At 32.6% G+C, this 21,748-nt stretch overlaps 1 protein-coding gene across 3 annotated transcripts; it reads right to left on the reverse strand.

The window, feature by feature from the left end:
• Nucleotides 1-521: 521 nt before the first annotated feature.
• LOC124933772 (conserved oligomeric Golgi complex subunit 3) lies at nt 522-15,022 on the reverse strand. Of its 3 annotated transcripts, none has more exons than XM_047474212.1 (26): nt 14,783-15,022; nt 14,074-14,157; nt 13,888-13,995; nt 13,096-13,140; nt 12,935-13,009; nt 12,738-12,833; nt 12,184-12,261; nt 11,679-11,764; nt 10,454-10,520; nt 9,724-9,786; nt 9,547-9,648; nt 8,996-9,100; nt 8,751-8,843; nt 6,498-6,586; nt 5,303-5,522; nt 4,419-4,502; nt 4,114-4,239; nt 3,989-4,021; nt 3,377-3,463; nt 3,239-3,301; nt 2,643-2,759; nt 2,365-2,457; nt 1,769-1,894; nt 1,231-1,331; nt 898-1,125; nt 522-806 (listed from the first exon to the last, which is right to left on the reverse strand). In XM_047474212.1, the coding sequence occupies exons 1-25, from the start codon at nt 14,888-14,890 to the stop codon at nt 993-995; spliced, it is 2,382 nt and encodes a 793-aa protein (XP_047330168.1). In that variant the 5' UTR covers nt 14,891-15,022; the 3' UTR covers nt 522-806; nt 898-992. The 3 variants fall into 3 exon arrangements, with proteins under 3 accessions (XP_047330168.1, XP_047330170.1, XP_047330171.1); XM_047474214.1 differs by having other exon boundaries at nt 4,114-4,233; nt 14,783-15,021; XM_047474215.1 differs by lacking the exon at nt 14,783-15,022 and having other exon boundaries at nt 12,935-13,005; nt 14,074-14,105.
• Nucleotides 15,023-21,748: the final 6,726 nt, after the last annotated feature.

Consider the following 21,748-nt stretch of genomic DNA (forward strand, 5'->3'; position numbering starts at 1 on the left):
AACATGTTTAGCCATGTTTGAAATCAATGTATCTTCTAGAGGTTTTCTGAAAATCATTAAATCAGTTTTTAGTTTCAATGTTTAGATCATTTTTCTCATGATGACCTAATCTAATTTGGTATCTTAACTATCATTTAGAAAAGAAAAAAATCGCTAAAAAAGAATAAATTTGATTAGGTTTTGTATTTTCACAAAATTACATAAGGCTGACCAGAACAAGGAAAGAAAGTAGAGCATCTCCTGTTTTGACCAATATCGAAATCTTTTGAAATGCAATTGTCAAAATGGTTTCATAAGTATGGCATCCAGTTAAGACCCAAATGCAATTGTCAAAATGGTTTCATAAGTATGGCATCAAGTTAAGACCCAAATGTAAATCAGGATTTTATTTTTTTTTGTTTAATCACCTTAAGCTTTGATTATGCCATGAATTGACAAATCAAACAAAAGAATAGAAAAAACCCAGAAAATCAGTCGTCATCAAACGGGTAAATTCAGTAACCAGCCAATTAACGCTGAAGTGAAACAAATTATTAGGCTGTATTTCGAATATAAAAAGGAAGGGAATTTCATTATCAATCGTAAACAACTCATATAGCGAAAGAGGAATTGTAGACTAGTAGTTCCTACTACTTATGAAGTTTACACAAAAAAAAAATCATAATTCCATAGACAGAAGGTAAAATCAAAAGTGTAGAAAATGGTATGTTATGTCCAATACATATAATTATATCATACTACTATCGATATAAATGTGCCCTTCTTTCTTGGTTCAATAGTAACTAACCAAACATTCACATATTAACCTGTAAAACAACACAGAAATTAGAACAAGAAAAAATGGAAAATTTTGTTTGACCCTAGAAGATGCAGAAAATAGAAACCAACAAAACATACTTTTCACATCCCATGATTTAGGGTTTGACCAACTTTGTACGTTCCTTTTGTTTGATTGATTAGTTTTAAGAACGAGACTCGTGCCAAAACACATTCTACAGGAGCTTGTCCAGCTCTGCCTGCAGATGTGGGATGAAAACCATGTTGATGATGCCTTCTATATCTTCAGGAGAATACTCTGATTTCAAGAGTGTTTGTACTTGATTATGGGCTTCAATGATGTTAGTCCTACAAAATCACAAACATTATTTTACACATAATGGCAGACTAATTGCTTTTCCTTAAATATATTTTTGGGTAACTTATTATTAACAGAAACCCAAACAAACTTACTTTATGGGTTTGAAGAGTATCATACGGGTTGAAGGATTCTGCAAGTAAAGCTTCATTTTTTCCACGACTCCTGGCAGCTCTTGCTGAATAGCAACTCCAACCTATTTTAAGGTTATAAACACAAAATAGTATTATGTCACAATCATGACCCATTGAAAATTGCTGAAATAAAACTGAAAGTGTTTTAATTATATTTTTCAGTTGGTTTAAGATTTTTTCTAGAATCGGATTATTTTTTGGATCATGATGGTATAGAGATTTTTTTATGATCACGATGAATGTGAAGAAAAGTGAATAAAGAAACAGGCCAATGTTGTCTTTCTTTTGGTAAGCAGCAATTATGTGATGATCTTATGTTCAAATTTTTAGTCAAGTCATGTATCATAAGCAGCAAGCATCCTGGAAACAAATGGACCCACTTTTATGAACTTTGACAAGAAGGCAATTTAAAGTATGTAAGCCAGCTTTTCTCGTGCAAAAAGAGGACTGCAACTGTAATTAATAGTCACATCAGAAAATCGCTAGAATTAAGATATACCTTCTGAACCAGTTCTGCGACTTTTTCTGGTGTGGCGAAAGCTTGTTCCTTGAGTGGCTTGGTCATTACCGATTCCAGCTTATTTGAACTGTTGGAGGACGACAATGCAACTTTAACAGCTGTCACCTGTAAAAGAGAAGTCAAATGATTTTTTATCAGAAACCATTCTTGAAATTCACAGCTCTATGTAAACCATCTTCACCATAAATTCACACCACTTTATTGGCTGTTTTGTTATCACCTTTTTTTCAAGTTGAAAAATATATGCTTGTTATGTTTGTGAAAATTCACAATTATATAAAAAATAATCCAAAAAACTAATATGATCATCATGAAAATAAAAATCTCACTGGAAAAAATTAAAAACAATTTTATCCTTTTGTTCTCTCACTGGAAAACAAACAGACCATGAGAGTTTCACAATTGCCTACTTCCATAGCTTGATAACTCCAACTGTATGTGTGCACATTCAAAATGGTTGACAAAGTACTCATTACTTCACAGGAAAAGAAATCAAGCCAGGTTTTGGCAATATTGTTCAAAAGATTTTCCGCTTCCTTCAAGGTAGTTAAGATAATATGAGTAGGATAACAAACCTTGGTAACAAAGGAAAGCATTGGGTCCACAACAAGTTTGGTGACTGAAAAAATAAACTCTTCACATGTGGATTTAAGACTTTTCTCCAGCTCCTGTAAGAAAATACATAGTCATGTTTAAACAGCACAGTCAATAATGTAAGGCAACAAACAAAAAACTCTCTATTTATCTGGTATTTTGCTTGAATCATAAAATTAAAAATTAAAAACATATGGGAACAATGTATGAAATAACTTCCATTTTATATGTGCCAAAGCTAGTTTAAGGAATTGCAGACCTTCTTTGCATCAATTTCACTTTCCAATACTCGGGGAGACAAGGTCCTTGCCAAGGAAGTTGATCTCGACCAATCGAACAGTGATGCCTGGCCTCTAAGTATCCGTCTTAAATGATCCTGATTTGCAGTATGCATAATGAGGTTAATTTTGCATGTGAAGCAAGGAATAATGGATTTAAGGTTCAAAAGATATTCATTTTCATAAATAACGTGAAAACTGAAGTTCCATATCTGGATCATTTTTCTTGTTGCAAAAAGTTATGATGAGAAAATCATCATTTCCTTAGTATAAAGTACATAAAAATTTCAAAAATCTTCTTTTCTTTTTCTTAATTTCAAACTTTAATGACTATCTTCAGCAAGAACGATCATTTTTTCTTGTATTTGGTTACTAGGTTTGCATAGCATCCATCATTATTGGTTGAGCACACCAACATTAATAACCAATTGACTGTTCTATGCTCATAATCTAGAAATGAAGTTTTTAATAGTTGGAACTTAGTCAACTCCTACTCAATCTTTACTCATACAAAAAAGTTATGCTTCATTTCAAACAATACAAACTAATATTACTTGTTTTGTGCAGGGGTACTAACCAGCACATGTGAGAAGTCAAGTTCCTTGTATGTGACTGAAAATTCAATATCAAATGGTGCAATCTGGATGGGATGGTATTGAGTTAGAACATTTTAAGAAAATTAAATTACCAAGAACAAAGTAAAGAGAAAAACTACCTGCTCCCTTAATATGAGAAGATGCTTTATGAGGAAAAGTTGCCCATCCATAGGTGATGACCTTTTTGCAACTTGTTTGCTTGCTTTCTATTGCATCCACAAGGACAAAATTACACAAAATGAGTTCCATTTGTTACAAGAGGACAACCTTTTTAATGTTTTCAATCAAAGATTGTCTGGATCTTGGATTTGGAATGAGAAACCTTCAGTAAATTTTTTAACCTATCTCCAACTATGTTTAGTTTGCAAAGATGCAGATGATAAATCTGACAAAACAAGTTGTTTCCAAATGAAGCATTAAGTCAGATATATGCGAGAACATATAATCTCCATCTCACTTAATGAGCATGTTTGAGTTCTCACACGTTTTAATACAACTAGAGATGATAAACTCTTGTAGCAAATATGGGCTTAGAAAAAGGATATGGAGAGTGGACAATAATACCAATCAGTTTTTTGGAAGAAAAAATTGAAATGTTTACATATACATTAAATGAAAATATGATTACAAGATATGTTCTTGTGTTGGCTTAAAGTGGGACAAAAGCATTTCAAAGCAGAAACCTTACATAAAAACTAGAATAAATAACTGCAGCAGCATTAGTAACTTACTTGGATTGATAAAGAACAGACTTCTACAGCTTCCTGGCAGAAATAAAGAACCAATACTTATTAAGAAAAATTAGAAACAAGAATCAGAATTTTGATACAAGAGAAACGTAAGATGTTGGTCCAACCTGTGCCAAACCAGTGAAAACTGTTTGTTCCAGACAACGATACAACTTTGAGAGGCATGATAGGGTTTTTTCTAGGGGAGGGAACCAGGTTTTGAAAACATCAGTATTCTCATCATCAATCTGCATCTTACAAGATAAAAGAAAATCATAGTTCAGTAGAAGTTTGTTCGACGAGTTCTTCAAAACAACAATTATAGCAACAACCATTGCACAGTTATAATGGGTTAAAAGAGTAAGAGAATTCCATCAGGGTAGTTCACATGAGCAAATTTAAGTCAAAGAGAAACTTTATTAGCTAAACTTACAGTTGTTCCAGATTTTATCTCAGACAATTTCTCAAGCTTTGCTGGATAATCCAAATCATCATCTAAAGGAAGATAATTCGCAATCTGGAAAAAAATAAAATAATGGACATCATATTCTAGTGAGATATTTATCATGACAATTCACCAAAATATAACAGCAAGCATGCTCATTGTAAAACATCTCCAATTATATAGTAACATTTTCTTACATCCAAGTGTGCATCATTTCAATTGATCATATATTTTTAGCAGGGTAGGTGGAAAGTCAACTAATACAGTATAAATAGTTGGAGGCAGTAGCTTCCCTAGTAAACAGAAAATATGAACATACCATTTTTACTGATGCCTATCAGTTTTTGGTAACTCACTACGTGGAACAAAAGATATGCAACAGCTTAAAAGCATGAAGATACTCCATGAATGACAGTGAAGATTTAATAAAGTTCAGGAAAACTAAGTACTTTATTGATTAATTTGTTTCATATATATACACATATTCCTCCCTTAAATTAGTAATAAAATATGTCCTTCAAATAGCAAATATTCTAATTATAATCAATTATAAATCTATACTAAGTTTCTTCATCCCTTTTGTTTTCTGCAAACTGTTTAAGAATGCTTCTTGCATTCCACTTTCGATTACAATGAAAGTTGACATTTTTTTCAAAAAATAAATAAATCTATACTAAGAATACCATCAATTAGAGATATAATGGTTGATATTTTTAACATTTAGCAACCACAAAATTAATATACAAAGTTGCCACTGAAACAAGATTTCTAAAAGAATTTCAGGTAAACCTATTAAGATTAGCAAATCTTCAATGTTAAAGTTGATCTGGTTATTAGGAACCCAACATGAATACAACCCCTTAAGAACCCACCTCATCACGTATATGTGTGCGAGCACGAAATGTCAATCGCTCATGGACATCTTCAAGAATTCTATCCAGTATAGGACGTAGCCCAGCAAGTGATTCAGTTCGTCTACTCAGCTGTTCACCGAGCACTTCAACCTTGAGAATTTCGACAAGTTCACAAAGAATGTCAAGATTTGCCTCGTGGATAAGTTTTGGCCGCAATGTATCATACAAATATGTACTCCTACAAAAGAAAGGAGAGTAGCAGTAAAGCAAAGGGCTGCTAATCAAAAGAACCATCCACCCACTGTGAAAAAGAAAAAAATGGCAAAGCATCTGATGGAAGGTGTGATGCATAAAATGATGTGAACATTAAAAATTCTTACCAGAAAAAAAAGGTGACAAAAGCCAATTGCATAAACTATGTTGCAATAATGGAATGAAAGACACTTTACAATATTAAAAAAAGAGAGAAGGGAGCAGTTAAACAGTTAAAAATACAAGTCCACACTTTGCTACTAATGTGTCATCTTTTCCATCAACATGGCAACTATGAGAAAGTCACATGTAGCCTCAAAAATCATCATCTAAGGATCCTACAAGGTTGTCACTAAAAGATATATATACATTTTTATTTTTATTTTAAAAATTGTGACCGGAATTTATTCCATTGGGGAGGCTAGCACGACCCTCCACTTCCATGCCCTAAGAAAAAGGTTGTTAGTTTTCACTAATATAGGTCTAGCCTAGCGGCAAGAAAGAGGTGGATATCCCCAGCCTCCCTCAGGTCCTGGGTTCGAGCCCGTCAGGCAGCAAGTTATGCGCCTGGTTAAATGGTTAAATGTGTTTGCAGGCTATGTGCTTAACCCGCAGGGATTAGTCGCACTCCAAAGGAGAAGCGGAACATAGCGTTCTCAAAAAAAGAAAAATATAGGTCCAGTTAATATCTTTATTGTTGAACAATATTCGTTTACATTTGGCAGTTGAACCACAAAGGAACATTACATATTATTGCCTGACCTGTATCATGAGCAAAAACTAGTTGGTTAATCTTGAGGCATTGGTTTTAGGTTCCAATAATAGCCGTTAGACTAGAGTGTCGTAACAATGTGGACTTAATATATGCTTAACCAACATCCACAAAGGAAGGAAAACAGGGTAAAAGAACAGTTGAGAGAAATTGTACAAATGAAAGAAGGAAATACATTACAGAACTTACAATGGATTTATTAATGGAGACAAACTTGAGGCATCCTCCGAAGATGATGGGAAAAAATGACTAAAGAGTTGATTTTCAAGCTGACATACCTAAAACATGCAAAGTGTCTGATCAAAAACTCTAACTATTATCAATTCTCCACCAGTGCTAAAACATATATGCCTTAAACACTTCCAATTGAAAATACAACAACAAACAGTGGGCATGAACTAGAGAATAAATCAATACAAGATTTAATCACATATCATCCTCATAGCAGCCTTGCATGAGGGGCTCAACAGTAATTAAATTTAGAAGTATTTAATTATGATATGCTCCAACTATCATGGTTGAATGTTTGGAGAATAGCTATTGCAACTCTCCCATAAATAAAAGACAAGACAGGAGGTCCAAACAAACACACATGTACACTATTTAAGAGTATGATATTAAATATTGGGAACTAAATCAAAGTAGTTGACAACGAAACTGGGAAACTATTGATGAAAAATGTAGGCATAGAATCTAAAATAATGAGCTTTTAGAAATTCGAGATCTCAAGTACCCATCAGCAAATTCAAATCAAGAAATGATATTTCAGAGATTCTTGACTCTTACTTAAGATGAGTTCTCTGGACAACTAAGAAATATGTTCTTCCGAGAAATATCAACCAGGCATGTCATTTTATCTGTTTAAGCTTTCATTTTATTTTATTTTTTGAGAAATAGTTCATTCATTAAAAACACATTCAATGCAAGAGTTGCATCAATCGTGATTTTACAAAACAACAATTCAGTAGTAGGAATGAAAAGCCCCAAAAAAAAGACACAAACATGGCTAAAACAAATCTAGAAAATGGGTTACCCGAAGGCTTCTGCATTCTCTGCAAGAGCGAATTTCGCTTTGAGCCAGATTGCTCATGCATTGAACTGTCTCGAAAATGCAAAAAATCTTTGTCATCTAGATGGTCTACAAGAATAATGGAAAACATCCATTTCCTTAGTGGATGAAGCAAGTATTAACCAACCCAAATAGAACATTCATGTTTAAGCTTTTCTTTTAGTTTGTTACAAGTCCAAGCAAACTTTTAAACCGTCAAAGATTTTATCCATCACATAGAAAAGATTTGGACCTCAAGAAAATCCTTCTATCAGTTCTTTTTGAGACACACTTTCTAGGTTTGACTCTTGCGATATGAATGAGTTTTTGTGCTATGTACTTTTGAAGGGACTCAAAAACTATCCCTAGTGAACAAGTGCGAAAATGAAAGAAGGGAACCAGTTGGGTTGCAAGAACCAAGATATGTCGGTTACACCTCACTCGAGGTAGCTCCTTAACCACTATTAAGTTCATTATCAATTTGGAATTGGAATTATATATAAATGAGCTTAATACAGATAGGAAAAAAGAACTGGCCAGTGGATATTTTAAAACAAATCTCCTCCATGCCAAAAAAATTTATTACACAAAGGAAAATACTTGAGGTATCTGGACTAGCATACACAAAATAACTATCTTCATTTGGAAACAGTCATATTTCTCATTTGGATCCACATATGAGATCGCATTTGGAAAATGAACATAGTCAAACAAATATTCATAAATTTATTGACGATTTGTTATCCGGATCCTGACAAAGAAACATAATGTGTTTTCGAATGAAGCCTGTGTAATCGCTTATCAACTTCGTGGAAAACTTAAACTGTAAGAGATAAACCCAATACTAATGTTAAAACTCCTTCCAACAAACAATGTAGAAATAAAAACAAACTGATTTATTGAATCGTAAACCTGGAGAAAATGGAAATATCAAATATCTGAAACTAAGTCTCCAGAATTCTATGTCTGCTATCATTCTTAAGCAATACCCCACTGGAAAAGATTTTAAGCTGTAAGTCACGGTTGTAGCCCAATTCAATTCCGAAAGAACAATATCCACTAATAGTTCTAACTAGGGTGTCATATAGAAACTTAACAATTATTAAAAAAATGATTCAGTTTTCTGGTTTCCTTACTTAATTATAATCAATAGGCTGTTTGGGGGTATGATCTACCTCAGGAGAATCCAAGTAGTAAAAGCTCAAACCTAACATATGCATGAAAACTCAAAGACATTAAAAGAAAAGTTATATTGCTAAAGAATTAAGAAAATGAACCATAGAAGCCATAAGAATCCTTTGATTTGAGGAACATAGCATTTCAAACTAGAAGAGCACAATTCTCAGTACCCAGACAATAATCCTTATGTGATAAAAGTCTGATCAAGTATTAACCTGCATCAGGTATGCACATCCAGATCTAGTCAGTGATGGCAAAGTTTCTTTTTTGGAAAATTCTGATATCTTCTGCTGCACAATACCTTTCACCTGGATAACAAAGAAAGGAAAGTGAGTCATTGGAATCAAAATGAAAATATGCAGCAGGAAAAATATGTTTGAGAAGAAAATACACTCAAACAACAGAGATTCTGGAAGAAAGGTGCAAAAGAGGAAACTTAAGAGAGAGGTCAACAGCTCACCAAGGAAAGCCGCTGTTCACAATATATTCGGTGACACTCTGCAAGAATCTGAACATATTCTTTCCTAGATGCTCTGCTTTCTATTTCCTCGAGCACTGGTTTAAGCTGCAATGTTTAACATCCCGAGTCATATATTTAATAAACAATTGTGAAGAAGATCAAGAAGACAAGAGATTGAGAAGAATAAATGTTCTGTTTTATATGTTATTTCTTCTTTTAAATGGGTCAGTTTTTCAGTGATATTAAAGTAGAAATAGGATCGCAAGGAAGTTTTTGTATGATATTTCTGATCAAACTCTAATGTACAAAAGAAGATTATTTATACACAAGGAAAGCAACAACTATAATCTTGGAGGCATGCTTGAGCATTTAATGTCTGCAATAGATCATATAACATTCTTCCCCTAATTAGGAAGTTTTCAGATAGTGCTATAATCTTCAAGTAACTTAGCTGAAAGCTATTCTATCTTCATTTCATTACACCAAACCTACCCAACCCCACCACAAGAACAGGGAAAACTTCAGCTAAACCAAAAGGTGGAATTATCTACCTCATTTGCTGCTGCTTTGAAACGGACATATATAATGGATGGATCTATACCCTCAGAAGCATGAGACTTGTTCACACTATTACTACGCATTGCTGCCTGGACCTGATAAAGAAAACAAGTCAATTTTAAAGCAATTAATCCTTAAAACAGAATTTTTAGTTTCCCACAATGACATACCTGAGAAGCAGTATTTCTGAGAACAAAAAGAACATGAGTGCGTAGCATTCCCAAAGCTCGCGACTGCCATGAACAACTTCTGCTTTCAGAGTACTAAAATTGCAAAATACGAAGAAAAAAAAAGTAGCACCAAATTTGGTATCCATCGCATTTTAGTTTGCAACCTAACCACTGGAAGCGTTGTCTCTGATGAGCATAATTCAATTTGGGATTGTGATGATATTCCTTTCACAGATTTGGGTAAATATTGTTGAACCAAATAAAAGGTATACTAATCTATATGAATACAGTGACAAAATCTGCTACTGGATTTCAAGAGAATATTTGCACACTTAAAGGAGGAAAGCTTGGACATATTGTAATGTCAATCTATGCTCATGTACAGTCTAATCTCTCAATAAAAAACAAAGGAAGGAAACATAAATAACTTATTTTATGGAAACTGGTTATGCAGGATAGCGAGTCTAAGTGAATAATAGTGATTAACAACGAGCCATATCATAAAAGATAATGATACTTCCCTTCTTAAAAAAGATGTCGCTGAATTCAAATGCTTAAACCAAATACCTAGGCTTCAAAAGCTGATTGTTTGGAATGGGTAATTTTTGGGTTGATGCCTGTAAGAGCTTTGTCTCATTGGATTTGGAAAACCTAAATAATACTCCAAAATTCCTCATTCCCATCACACCCATTATCTGCAGAAATCTTTACATACTTAGTAACAGTATACCTGGAGTTGTCGAAACTTGACTAAGTAGACACCAGACTCCGCGTACTGAGAATTTGCTTCAATGTACCTACCAGTGTATACAGTAAGTGTAGTGCATAAGCGTGCTTTCATCACAAGAAAAACAGGAAATATTCTACATGTTCCTGCAATAAGGTAGGACATCTAATACTAGAAGGTTCTATATAAAATAAATAATAATGACTAAGAACTAAACTCTATCGTATCTTAGGTTTGATGACTAACTCAACTTTATAAGAGTTTCTATGGGGTTAAGTGAGGAATATTACAGGTCTGCAAACAGGTTTTATGACTAGCTTATTCTATATATCACAGGTCAACATTGAAGCAGTTAAATTTTCTTTCTTTTTTGAGAAATGAAACAGGTAATAACTAATTGCTTAGAATACCATTAGCTTTGTTAATATTGAAAAGAAAAGATCAGGACCTTTTTGCAGACTCAATCCAGTTAAAATATAATAGTAATCAGACTGAAGAATGAGATAATTCTCCATTTTCTCTACCTAAAATGAAACTAAAAGGTACATACATAGATTACACCATTCTTAATATTTACTGACTCATATTGTCACGAGTCAAATCAAATACGTTGTGTAAACATTAAATCCAGTTGAAAGGATGCACATACCCATACAGACACCTGCATGGAGTCCTATTCTGGGCCTTCTGGCACTTCAGAGAAGTGTTTCTTACGATTTGAAACAAGCAAATTATTTTTCCTTGTACTAAAGATTACCACTCTTGCATTCTTTCAATGTATGACAAGTATTTTTTTTTCCATCCACTTCATTGGTTTCCAATCTCCATCAACAGAATTCTCAATGAACCAATTACAAGGCTAATGCGGGCAAACTAGGTCATGCTTGCTGAACTGTGTGAACTTTTGGTAGCATGTATTGTGCTTGGTCAGAATTATTACTTTAAAATGTACAGAAATGCGCCTCAGATGTTCTATTGGTTTCAAAAGCTCATTAAAAATCCAATCACTGTTCTAAGGATGCTATGGGAAAACAAAAGAAGAATATGAGCTTCCATTGGGGTTGATGATTCATAAATATTAAAAAATCAAAATCAGATGGTATTTTCAGTCCTAGAGTTAAAATCACATCCAAGGTCAGAGAATTGGTATTGCAGCTAGGGTTAGGTAATAAATTGTCTGTTTCAACCTTGTTGTCTAATAGAAGTAGTACAAAAGTCATTTACTCACGATATGCATTCATCCAGTCTTTTAAGTAGAGGAAGAAAGTTTCCATTAGCAACATTCATGTTTGGAGAATAGAAATTGGCAGCAACCTGACAACAAGATTAGAAAACAATAATACAATTTAGAGATAAATCTTGTGATTAATCACAGTTAAGCCTTCTCATGCAAATGGATGCAAGGAAGGATGAACAGTGTACAATTCTTAATGTGTTTGTACATTACTGTCTATCATGAGTAAAAGCACACTACATATATAAGGTTTTCATAAATAGAGACATAAAATGACAAGAATATGCATGACCAATTAGAAAAACAGATTTTGTAATTGAATGGTAGAGAGTGATACATTACCAAAAAAAAAGTCAAGTGGAGTAGAAATTCATACATAAAGTGATGGAAACATGGTTTTTTAGAACAGTCAAGTTCAACTTGGAAGTTGGAAATATTCATCTAACAAGCACAAATAAGTTGTTGTATAGAAATCCTATCTATGTATATGGAAGCTTACATTCTCTAGTTCATCAAAGTAGTTCAGCTTATTGCGAAGTGCTTCAGCAAATTCAATCAGTTTTTGCTTCTCCATTAGCTGCAATAGATGCAAGAACATCAAAATCCAAAATGAGTAAATATTTTGGAAGCATACATATTAATACAGTTTTAAGCAAACAAAATATAACATTAGAATATTGACATGTACTTTTAGGGTTTCCTGCACATTGCAATAGTTTCAGTTTCAATGACACAAGTAGAAATAACTAGAAAAGAAAACTTAAGAGAGTTTATCAGCTTGAGAAAATAAGATTCAATATAATGCACTTGTACATATGTAGCATCTTCAGCCCTTATCCCCCACCCAAAAAAAAGGAAAATGGACAAGAAAAGAAAATGCACTAATTTTGCCTAGGTACGCTACAATAATAAATAACAAAACAAATAATATGACAGTAAAAGCTGAAACTGACTCCTTCTATGGAAAATTAATTGCTAAATGATTAGACGGCCTATTGAAATATTGACCCATGAGAAATAAACATACAAACTAAGGACAGAAAAGGTGCACACCAGTCTATCACATTCATCATGAAGTGTTTTGGTCTTTGTTGCTACAGCTTCGTGCTGCAATTGCAGGTCACTAAATAAGTTTAGGGTTTCATCCACCTGCAAAAAGAACCACAATATGACTATATAACCAGGAAACCGCATGAGATCAAAGATGCTATTCTCAAAATGTTGAAGCATATAACGAACGAGATACTTACCTTCTGAAGTATACCATCACATGTCTGTATGCGCTCTGTTAAATTGTTCACATAGTGCTGATACTTCTCTTCTGTCTATGCAAAAATAAGTTCTTTGAAGCTTACAGAGATAATTGCTTGATGCTCAAATATCTCCAAACATAATAGGGAAGGATACCAACCTCTGACTTCATTGCTGCTTCCAGATCTGTAAACCATTTATAAAACTGCAACAAGATGATAGCATGTTAAGAAGAACATACACAATACAATCATGAAAAGTGAGGATGCCTAATTGAAAAAGAGAGCTAAAACATTCTCCAGGTAAGTAAAACAAAGGACACTACTTCAAATGGAAAGCATTTAATGATCTCAAAAGTGAATGAAGTTAATGTCATGATCAAATAGTCGAGACTGCCTAACAAATTACATTTTCACTAATTTACTTCATAATGATCATAAATAAGTCATGCTAAAGTCAACATAACCCTATATATAAAGAAGTCCAATAGATTGAGAATACAGTCTTTAATGGCTTTTCTAGCATGATAATTGTCTCTAACCAACCAAGAAAGAGGTAGGTTATACAGAACATGCCAATTTGATTAAAACATGGAAAGGCACAAAGATAGGTGACTTAACTGTGTGATAATCAAATAAAATTGACCAACTTTTTGGTATCAAGTAAATTTATGACTTTATCAGTGGTTTCATGGTTGAGGATGTATATATATGATGGAAAGATTAAGTTTAATAAAGCAAACAAGGTAACTAGGAGGGAACACTGATAAGCCTCTTAAAAACATAAGGAGATGTTAGATGCTCTAAAATAAGTCCAAGAGAATAAGGCTTCCTCCACCAATAATATGTCCCAAGAAACCAGTACATTCACTCTCGCTACAATAATCAATATTTTCAATATGTTAACATAAAAGAGTTATTTAGAGCACATATTTCCGGAAAAACTGACTCACCTGATTTGTGTTGACCAGGATTGCTTCAATAGCCCCTGAATCTTCCACTGAGCTGTGATTTGTTGAAATAGTCAAACCGATTTCCTTCCCAAATACACGCTCCCCTGACTACCATCATAAAAGTACCCTTAAGACAATTGATATTTTTACAGAATGTAAGGAAGGAAAAACAGACTATCTCCTTACCAAATTCTCAGGAAAAGGTCGCTCTGCAAACACATGAGAAAGTGCTACTATTGCTGTCTGTTGTTGTTCTGTTAGAGGTGCATTCTGTACCAAAAATAAACACAAAAAGAGAAAAAAGAAAATACATCTTAACAACTTGATCACCGCAATGAATAAAACATTTGTTCATCGTGGAAGATGAAACAAAGAACCAAGTTCATAAATTAGTAACTTCATCGCTTGAAGACTTGAAGTAACACAAATAGAAAAACAAAGGATAATGCTGCATCAGTAAAAATATAATCAGTGAGTACAATGAAACTCCTAACCAAAGTTGTATGAAGTTTATGTTCATGAACCTCCAAACAATTAATACTCATTTATCACCATAATCTCTTTTAACCTTATTCATTTGTAACTGATACAATATGTAGGTAGTTCCTCAGTCACAATTTACATGAACACTTCTGGTGAAAGTAATAACATAATTAAGGATGCTTGTTGCTTAATAAAGATGGGAAGATTATGTATCAATTAGAACATATATGAATGTTATGCATCAATCTTCATTAACTATCAACAAACTACAAGCTAGTACATTGTGAATCATCAACATGAAATAAATCTCAACTCATAATTAAGCAGAGGGAATAAACCCAAATGGGAAAATTCACTAGTGCATTCAGTGTGATGACTGATGGCGAAACAGATAAGAAACTGATAAACCCACCTGCTCCCAGGTAGAAGCAAAGTTGTAGCCTTTGGAGACAGCTCCCGATTTGGGTAAGCTAGAAGCGCCTGGGCCGGCTGCAACAGCAGCAGCTGTTCTCGTCGCCATTTCACAACCTGGCTGGGAAATTCAAGATATGATCCAGTTTCAACAAATTATCAATCGGAGAGTTTGGCTTTTGGCTAATGAAGCTGATCCGACAAGGAAATCGATGATTTAAGGCGTATCTTGTAAGAAATAATAGATCTGCGGTGAATTTATGCAGTTGCTATGGCAGTTGGACTTGGATCTGATAAATGGTTCGAGTCGGGTTGGACCCATAACCATTTTAAATATACATATTAAAATATTATTGGTATGCGAAAATCATTTTATTTGTTCTAGAATATTTAATAAAACAAATGTTTATAAATAAATAATAATAAATTAAAATATTAACATTAAAAACTCATACAAAATAATTTTTTTTTTATAAAAAAAAATTACTTCTCAATAAATAAATCAATTCGGAGTTAAATATAAAAAATTGACGAGTAAATATTATAAAATAAAACATATGAGTCAATCATACAATTCGTTAAGAATGACTTCAAGAATAACTTATTTGAATTCCTAATCAATGAGTGTTGAAGTAAATGAAGCTGAATAAATCAATGAAGTGATATAAAAAAATCTCTACGAAATATTCTGAGTGCCATTTGAAATTATCCTTAGTCGAGAGTTGGTAAGCAACGTTGAAAAAAATTCTGACAAATTAGAATTGATTATCTACCTATATGATCGAAATAATAAGGAACTCATACAAATCATGTGAAGATAAATGTAGAAAGACTTTTCATATTAAGATCAAATAAAAAACTCATTATCAAAAAATGAAAAACAACTCAAAATCCGATTATTTCGTCTCCTTTGCGGCTAAAAATGGGGAAAGAACATGGACTCGATAAAACATCACCCATACAATCGGATAATATGAGCAGAACGACCCACCGAAAATTGGAAATATTATTCGAATGATAAAAATTCAATCCGATTAAATAAGATATCGAATCGAACAAAATACATTATCAACTCAAATCTGAAATGTAAAAAGAAAAAAAATAGAGCACATTGATGCTAAAAAAGTTGTTTGAGTGGACATTCCATTAAATATAAATTATTAAATTTATTATTATATATATATATATATATATTGTTTTTTTCTCATTTTTTAAATATGTATTTAAATTAAACACTTCCTTTATATTTTTAAATTTAATATATATATTTTTCAATTAAGAAAAATTAGCATGGAGTATTTTCTGACTCCACTTTCATTTAAAACGTAGGAAATAATAATAATAATAATAAAAATAATAATAATAATAGGGTGATACATTTTAAAGAGTTATATTGATATTGATTTTGATGAATATTATTTACATGTAGAAGTATTATAGTAAAGAAAATAGTAAATAAAATATTACAATTAATAATATTTAATATTGAACTTTTAAGTTTGTTAAGTAATAAGATAAAATGGTTTAGCCAAGTGGTGATGATGTTAGTTAATTGATTATCAAATATATATTTGATGATGAGAAATTCAAGACAAACTGAGTAATGTGTGGGACAAATCAAGAGCCCATTGTCGACATCGACTTTTTAGTTGATAATATTTTTCTTGACATTTACTATCGGCATCGACTTTTATAGTTGATAATGATTTTCTCGACTTTTATCGTCGATAATGACTTTCTCGACTTTACAATCGGCACCGACTTTAACCGTTGACATCGACTTTACCGTCGGTAATGATTTTCTCAACGTTTACAGTCAATGATGATTTTTTGAGTTTTACAAGTAATGATTTTCTCGACTTTTACAGTCGATAATGATTTTCTCGACTTTTAACAGTCGACTTCAATTTTTGCAGTTGGTAATAATTTTATCGACTTGTATAGTCGGCATCGACTCGACAATAACTTTTGACATTGAAGGTATGCTCAACTTTTGTGGTCGGGCACATTAATATTAGAGACGGATCTAAGAATTCGCATTTGTGTAGACTTAAATTTTGTGTAATAAATTATATATCAAAAGAAGACGTTATATTATAATAATGAAATAAATTAAACCCTACCGGATTTAAAAACATTAAATTCATCTATAATAAAACATATATTTACATTCTTAGATAAATCTTGTTTAATATAAAGTGTCAAAGAGTCGACAAAAAAATCATGCTCTATTTTATTGTAAAGTTCTATCTTCACATTTTTATTACTGAAAATGTTTGATTCCGTAGTAGTACAAGTTGTAATTAAAACTAAATAAATATTTTATTAAATAATTATAGTGAAATTATAAAAAAAATATAAAAAAAATTAAATGACGTTAATTTGTAATATTAATTCAATATAATAAAATCAAATCAGTTATAAATATAATAAAATTTAACTAATATATAAATTAAAAAAAATAAATAATAGGGGAGAGAATTAAAAAATAATAATAATAATAATAATGAGATTCTATCTTTTCTAATTAGAAAAATAAATATAAAAAATTTAAATAAAAATAATTATATAATAAAGAATTAATAATTAGAAAAATAAATATAAAAAATTTAAATAAAAATAATTATATGATAAAGAATTAATAGTATATTAATGATTAAATTAGTGAAAAAATTTAAGTCTAAATAAATCATAAAAAAAATGATAATTAATGATACAGATGCAGAATTAGACTATATTTGACTATATATCAATACATATTGGTAAGGAGTGAGAACAAGGATCTCAAATTTTTTATTTTATATATATATAAAATAAAGGGTGGGCTTAAGCCCATTTAAGCCTATAGTGTAGGTACATCCCTTAAGTTTTAAAGTTTTAAAGTTTGATAGTGGTATAGGTTAAGAAATGGGATCTCTGTCTTCCCACCTAATCCTTGTTTCTTTTGTTCCTTCTCACATGGAGGGTAAAAAAGTTTTTTTAAAAAAAAAATCAATTTTAACCCTTTCCTGTAAGAGGGAAGAGAACCAGGGTTATGTGGAAACAAATGATCTCATTTGGTATGTTAAAATGGTTGTAATAATGAGATTTTAAAATGAGTGGTATTGAAAATAATGGAAAAGCAATGGTGAAGAAGAGGAAGTATAAATGTAGAAAAAATTGATAAAGATTTTTTTTATTATTTTAAAGGAAAAAAATGTTACAAAATGACGTGACAAGATATATAAAATTGATGTGTAACAATATGTAAAGAATACTAACATTTGTGGTTGAGACATGCGGAAAAAAAAAATGTTGATGAGATATGAGCTTGTAGATAGACATCATCTCAATAAAATAATAGAATTAAGCCATTAGTAAGAAAAATGAGACTCATTTATCTTAGATAGTGAACTTACATTCAACGACACAATTTTGTTCATTTGTATGTGAACACTGTTCAATATAGAATTCAAAACTGTAGGTTTTTTTCAATCCGACTAAAAGAGTTTGATAGAATCGTGGATGTTAACCCTTATGAATGTTCGGATATCAAGTTAAAGTTAATGAAATAGATAATTTAGATAATAATATAATAATAGAGATGATACACTCTAAAGATATACATGTACGAAAATTTATAATAAAGAATATTTATAATAAAGAAAATAGTAATAAAATGTTACAATACATAACATTTAACTTTTGAGATTATAGGTATACAAAGAGTTCCTTGGAGATACTCAAGAATCTTTTAAGTGAGAAGTGATTGACCATACTTCTTGATCATTTAAGGTAGATAATATTGCAGTTTTAATACACTTAATATATTTAAAATGAAGTTAAATCATATTATCTAAAGAAAAACAACATTCATTTACTAAACATATAGTTGCAAAAAATAGAGAATATGAAAATGACATTTACCAGACTATACATCAACAACATATTGGATTAAAACCCAGGATTAACTAAAAGAAGGATTAACTATAATATAACTTCCGCGATACACCATATTGTCAAATCTCACACAGAAAAAACCTTACCAACAAATTGAAGTCGGAACTATCCAAAAATTATAAACAAAATACTTATTCTTTATCCCGAAGACAAATTTATTTTTTCCACACAACTTAGAACATGAACAACAAAACTCCGAAGAAATAAACAATTCTAATAGGGAAAATCACACAATTAGACTTCTCATCATCAAAATTCATTACAAAAATTGTATTATGTTTGTTTATCTTAAATCTTAACTTAAAATACAGAAAAGAAAATGAATCTCAACCTAGAGATCACTTTTGGCTAAAAACTTGCTAATCTAATCTAAGTAAATAATGTCGATTTTATAATGTTTAAGTCATGTTTATTTTTATCTTTTGATTGGTCATATTTTTTAATTTTGTACTCAATGATCTTCACAAATTTAAATATAATTTTTAACAAAGAAAAATCTTACTCTTGTCGTTTATGTTAAAATCTTGAAGAAGAAAGAAGTGTAAACTGAAATTGTATTATTGAAAATGGTTATTCAAACATTTCATGTCTCCCTTATATAGGAATTCAATACTAATTAATTAACCAAACTAACTAATTAATGGTTTAATAAACCGTTAGTTATTATTTTTACAGGTTAGATAAATGTATTGATTTGGTATACTCGAATCAAATCGTTTTCTTTTATTCAAATAATATTAATCATATAATAAGTTAAATATATGAATTAACCAAATCTTAAAGGAACACTATAAATTAGTTCGCATTTCATTATAATCAAAATTAAATATATAACATTATTAATATATTTATTTATTTATAATATTTTAAGTTTATTTTTTTATAATAAGATAATTTTTTAATATATTATAATATTACATTTTACCTCTTTCAAAGGGAAATATGAGGAAATGACCCCACATAGGCCTAACATAGGAAATTTGATAATATGACCTCAAAAGACCCCATTTCCCATATTTAACCTCCAAAAAAAACATTTTTTATTTTTAACCTTTTTTAAAAAAAAATTCCAATTTTACCCTTAATAACCTTTTTCCTTTTTTTTCCTCTTCTTCCTTTCCTTTCCTTTTCTTTTCTTTTCTTTTCTTCTTCCCCCCGACCGTTACACTTCCCACCGCTCTCCCCATCCGGTTTCCACCCAGCCCTCCCCCTAGACGCCAAGCCCGAACTCCGCCAACCACCATCCCCGACGTTCGCCAAGAAGCCCAACCCCTCGAGCCCCGACGAGATAGCCAAGACGCTTCCAGCCAGCCTCTTCGACGATCGCCAAGCCTCAGACGCTTCTAGCCCGACGATATGAGGTTAGTTCGTCTACTCCTCCCTCTCTTGCATGTTGAGTATGAAATGTTTTAGGGTTTTAGTTTAGATTTATTGTTTGAAATGATGAGAATGATATAGTTTGAAATGCTGAGAATGTTTGTGAATGGTTTGTGAATATTTGGTATATGTTTTGCTTATTCTAAATGCTGAGAATGGTATATTTGCATGTTGAGTATGAAATGTTTTAGGGTTTTAGGGTTTTAGTTTAGGTTTAGGGTTTGAAATGATGAGAATGGTATAGTTTGAAATGCCGAGAATGTTTGTGAATGGTTTGTGAATATTTGGTATATGTTTTTCTTATTCTGAATGTTGAGAATGGTAATGCGTTGAGCGTGGGGGTTGTGCGTTGGGCGTGGGGGTTGGGCGTGGGGCTTGGGCGTGGGGCGTAGGGCTTAGGCGTGGGGCTTGGGCGTGGGGCTTGGGCGTGGGGCGTCGATCTTGGGCGTGGGGTGTGGGGGTTGGGCGTGGGGCGTGGGGGTTGGGTGTGGGTGGGGGGGTTGGGCGTTAGGAGTGGGGGTTGGGCGTGGGGCTTTGGCGGTAGGGCATGGGGCTTGGGCGTGGGGCATGGGGCTTGGGCGTGGGGGCGTGGGGCGTGGGGCTTGGGCGTGGGGTGTGGGCCTTGGGCAAGGGTAGTGTGAGTGGTGCGTGGCTGCAATTTTTAATATGATTTTACTGTTTTCGATCCACCAAACATTGTGTATATGATTTTAATGACTGTTTTTGCAGATGGCACCAAAGGAAACCATTCTTAATGATTTTAATGGCTGTGTTTTATGGAAATCCACCGGTCCCAGCTTGACAAAGATAAAGGAGAGGTTTACTCACCATGATCTTTTGGATAGGGCTTTGCAGACCCAATTCAAGTCTATATTCCAAGCCCCGGCATTATTATTTTCAGGAACCATACTCCATCAGATGCTTATCAGAAAAGTCAGTTCAAATTCGAAGGAGATAAGGTTCTTGGTCAAAGGTAAGGAGGTCTGCTAGGGCATGAAGGATTATGCATTGGTGATAGGCCTCAACTTTGGCAGATTTTCTTTGGTGGAGGAGGTTGAAGAATGTCCACCCCTTGTCCTCAAATATTTTAAGGGTAAAAAGGATGTTAGACTGAAAGAGCTTGAAGACATTTTCGTCGGATGCTCTGAAAGGAGGATTCATGGAAGATGGGACTCATATTCCTCATTTACCAGTATCTGTTCGCATCTGATAATAGGATTGACAAAGATATCAAATACCTCCGTGGGTTATATCTCGCCAAGAAGAAAAACTGGAACAAGAAAAGCATATGTGATGTCGCTTATACTTTACATGGGTTCGCACTAGCATTCCAAGTGTGGACCTATGAGCTTATCGATACATTCGTCCCCAATTTTGCTGAAAAGACACTGAAAGATGATCTTACAAGCCCAAGGATAATGCTCTATAAATCTTTTAGGAGTTATATCGGACCTGAGGTATCCACAGCCATCCAGGAGTGCACTGTTCGAAGAAAAAATCATGAGTCAGCGGAGGAGAAGCAGATGTACTCTAGGGACGACTTTGAAGATATGACAGATAACATTTATGATGAATTCTTTGGATGTGATACGAGGAAGAGAAAGATTGAAGTTTTTGAAGAAGAAGTAAAACATGAAAGGACTCCCAAACC

The sequence above is a fragment of the Impatiens glandulifera genome, chromosome 4 (genome assembly GCF_907164915.1).
Source record: "Impatiens glandulifera chromosome 4, dImpGla2.1, whole genome shotgun sequence".
Lineage (NCBI taxonomy): Eukaryota > Viridiplantae > Streptophyta > Magnoliopsida > Ericales > Balsaminaceae > Impatiens > Impatiens glandulifera.

What these genes read in the sequence shown, in the direction of transcription:
- LOC124933772 (XM_047474212.1), bottom strand. Translation starts at nt 14,890, where the DNA reads ATGGCGACGAGAACAGCTGCTGCTGTTGCAGCCGGCCCAGGCGCTTCT. An exon ending in ACTTTGATGAACTAGAGAAT is followed by an intron (nt 11,765 to 12,183) that starts GTAAGCTTCCAT and finishes TCTTGTTGTCAG; the next exon opens with GTTGCTGCCAATTTCTATTC. An exon ending in TTCTCATATTAAGGGAGCAG is followed by an intron (nt 3,302 to 3,376) that starts GTAGTTTTTCTC and finishes CATCCCATCCAG; the next exon opens with ATTGCACCATTTGATATTGA.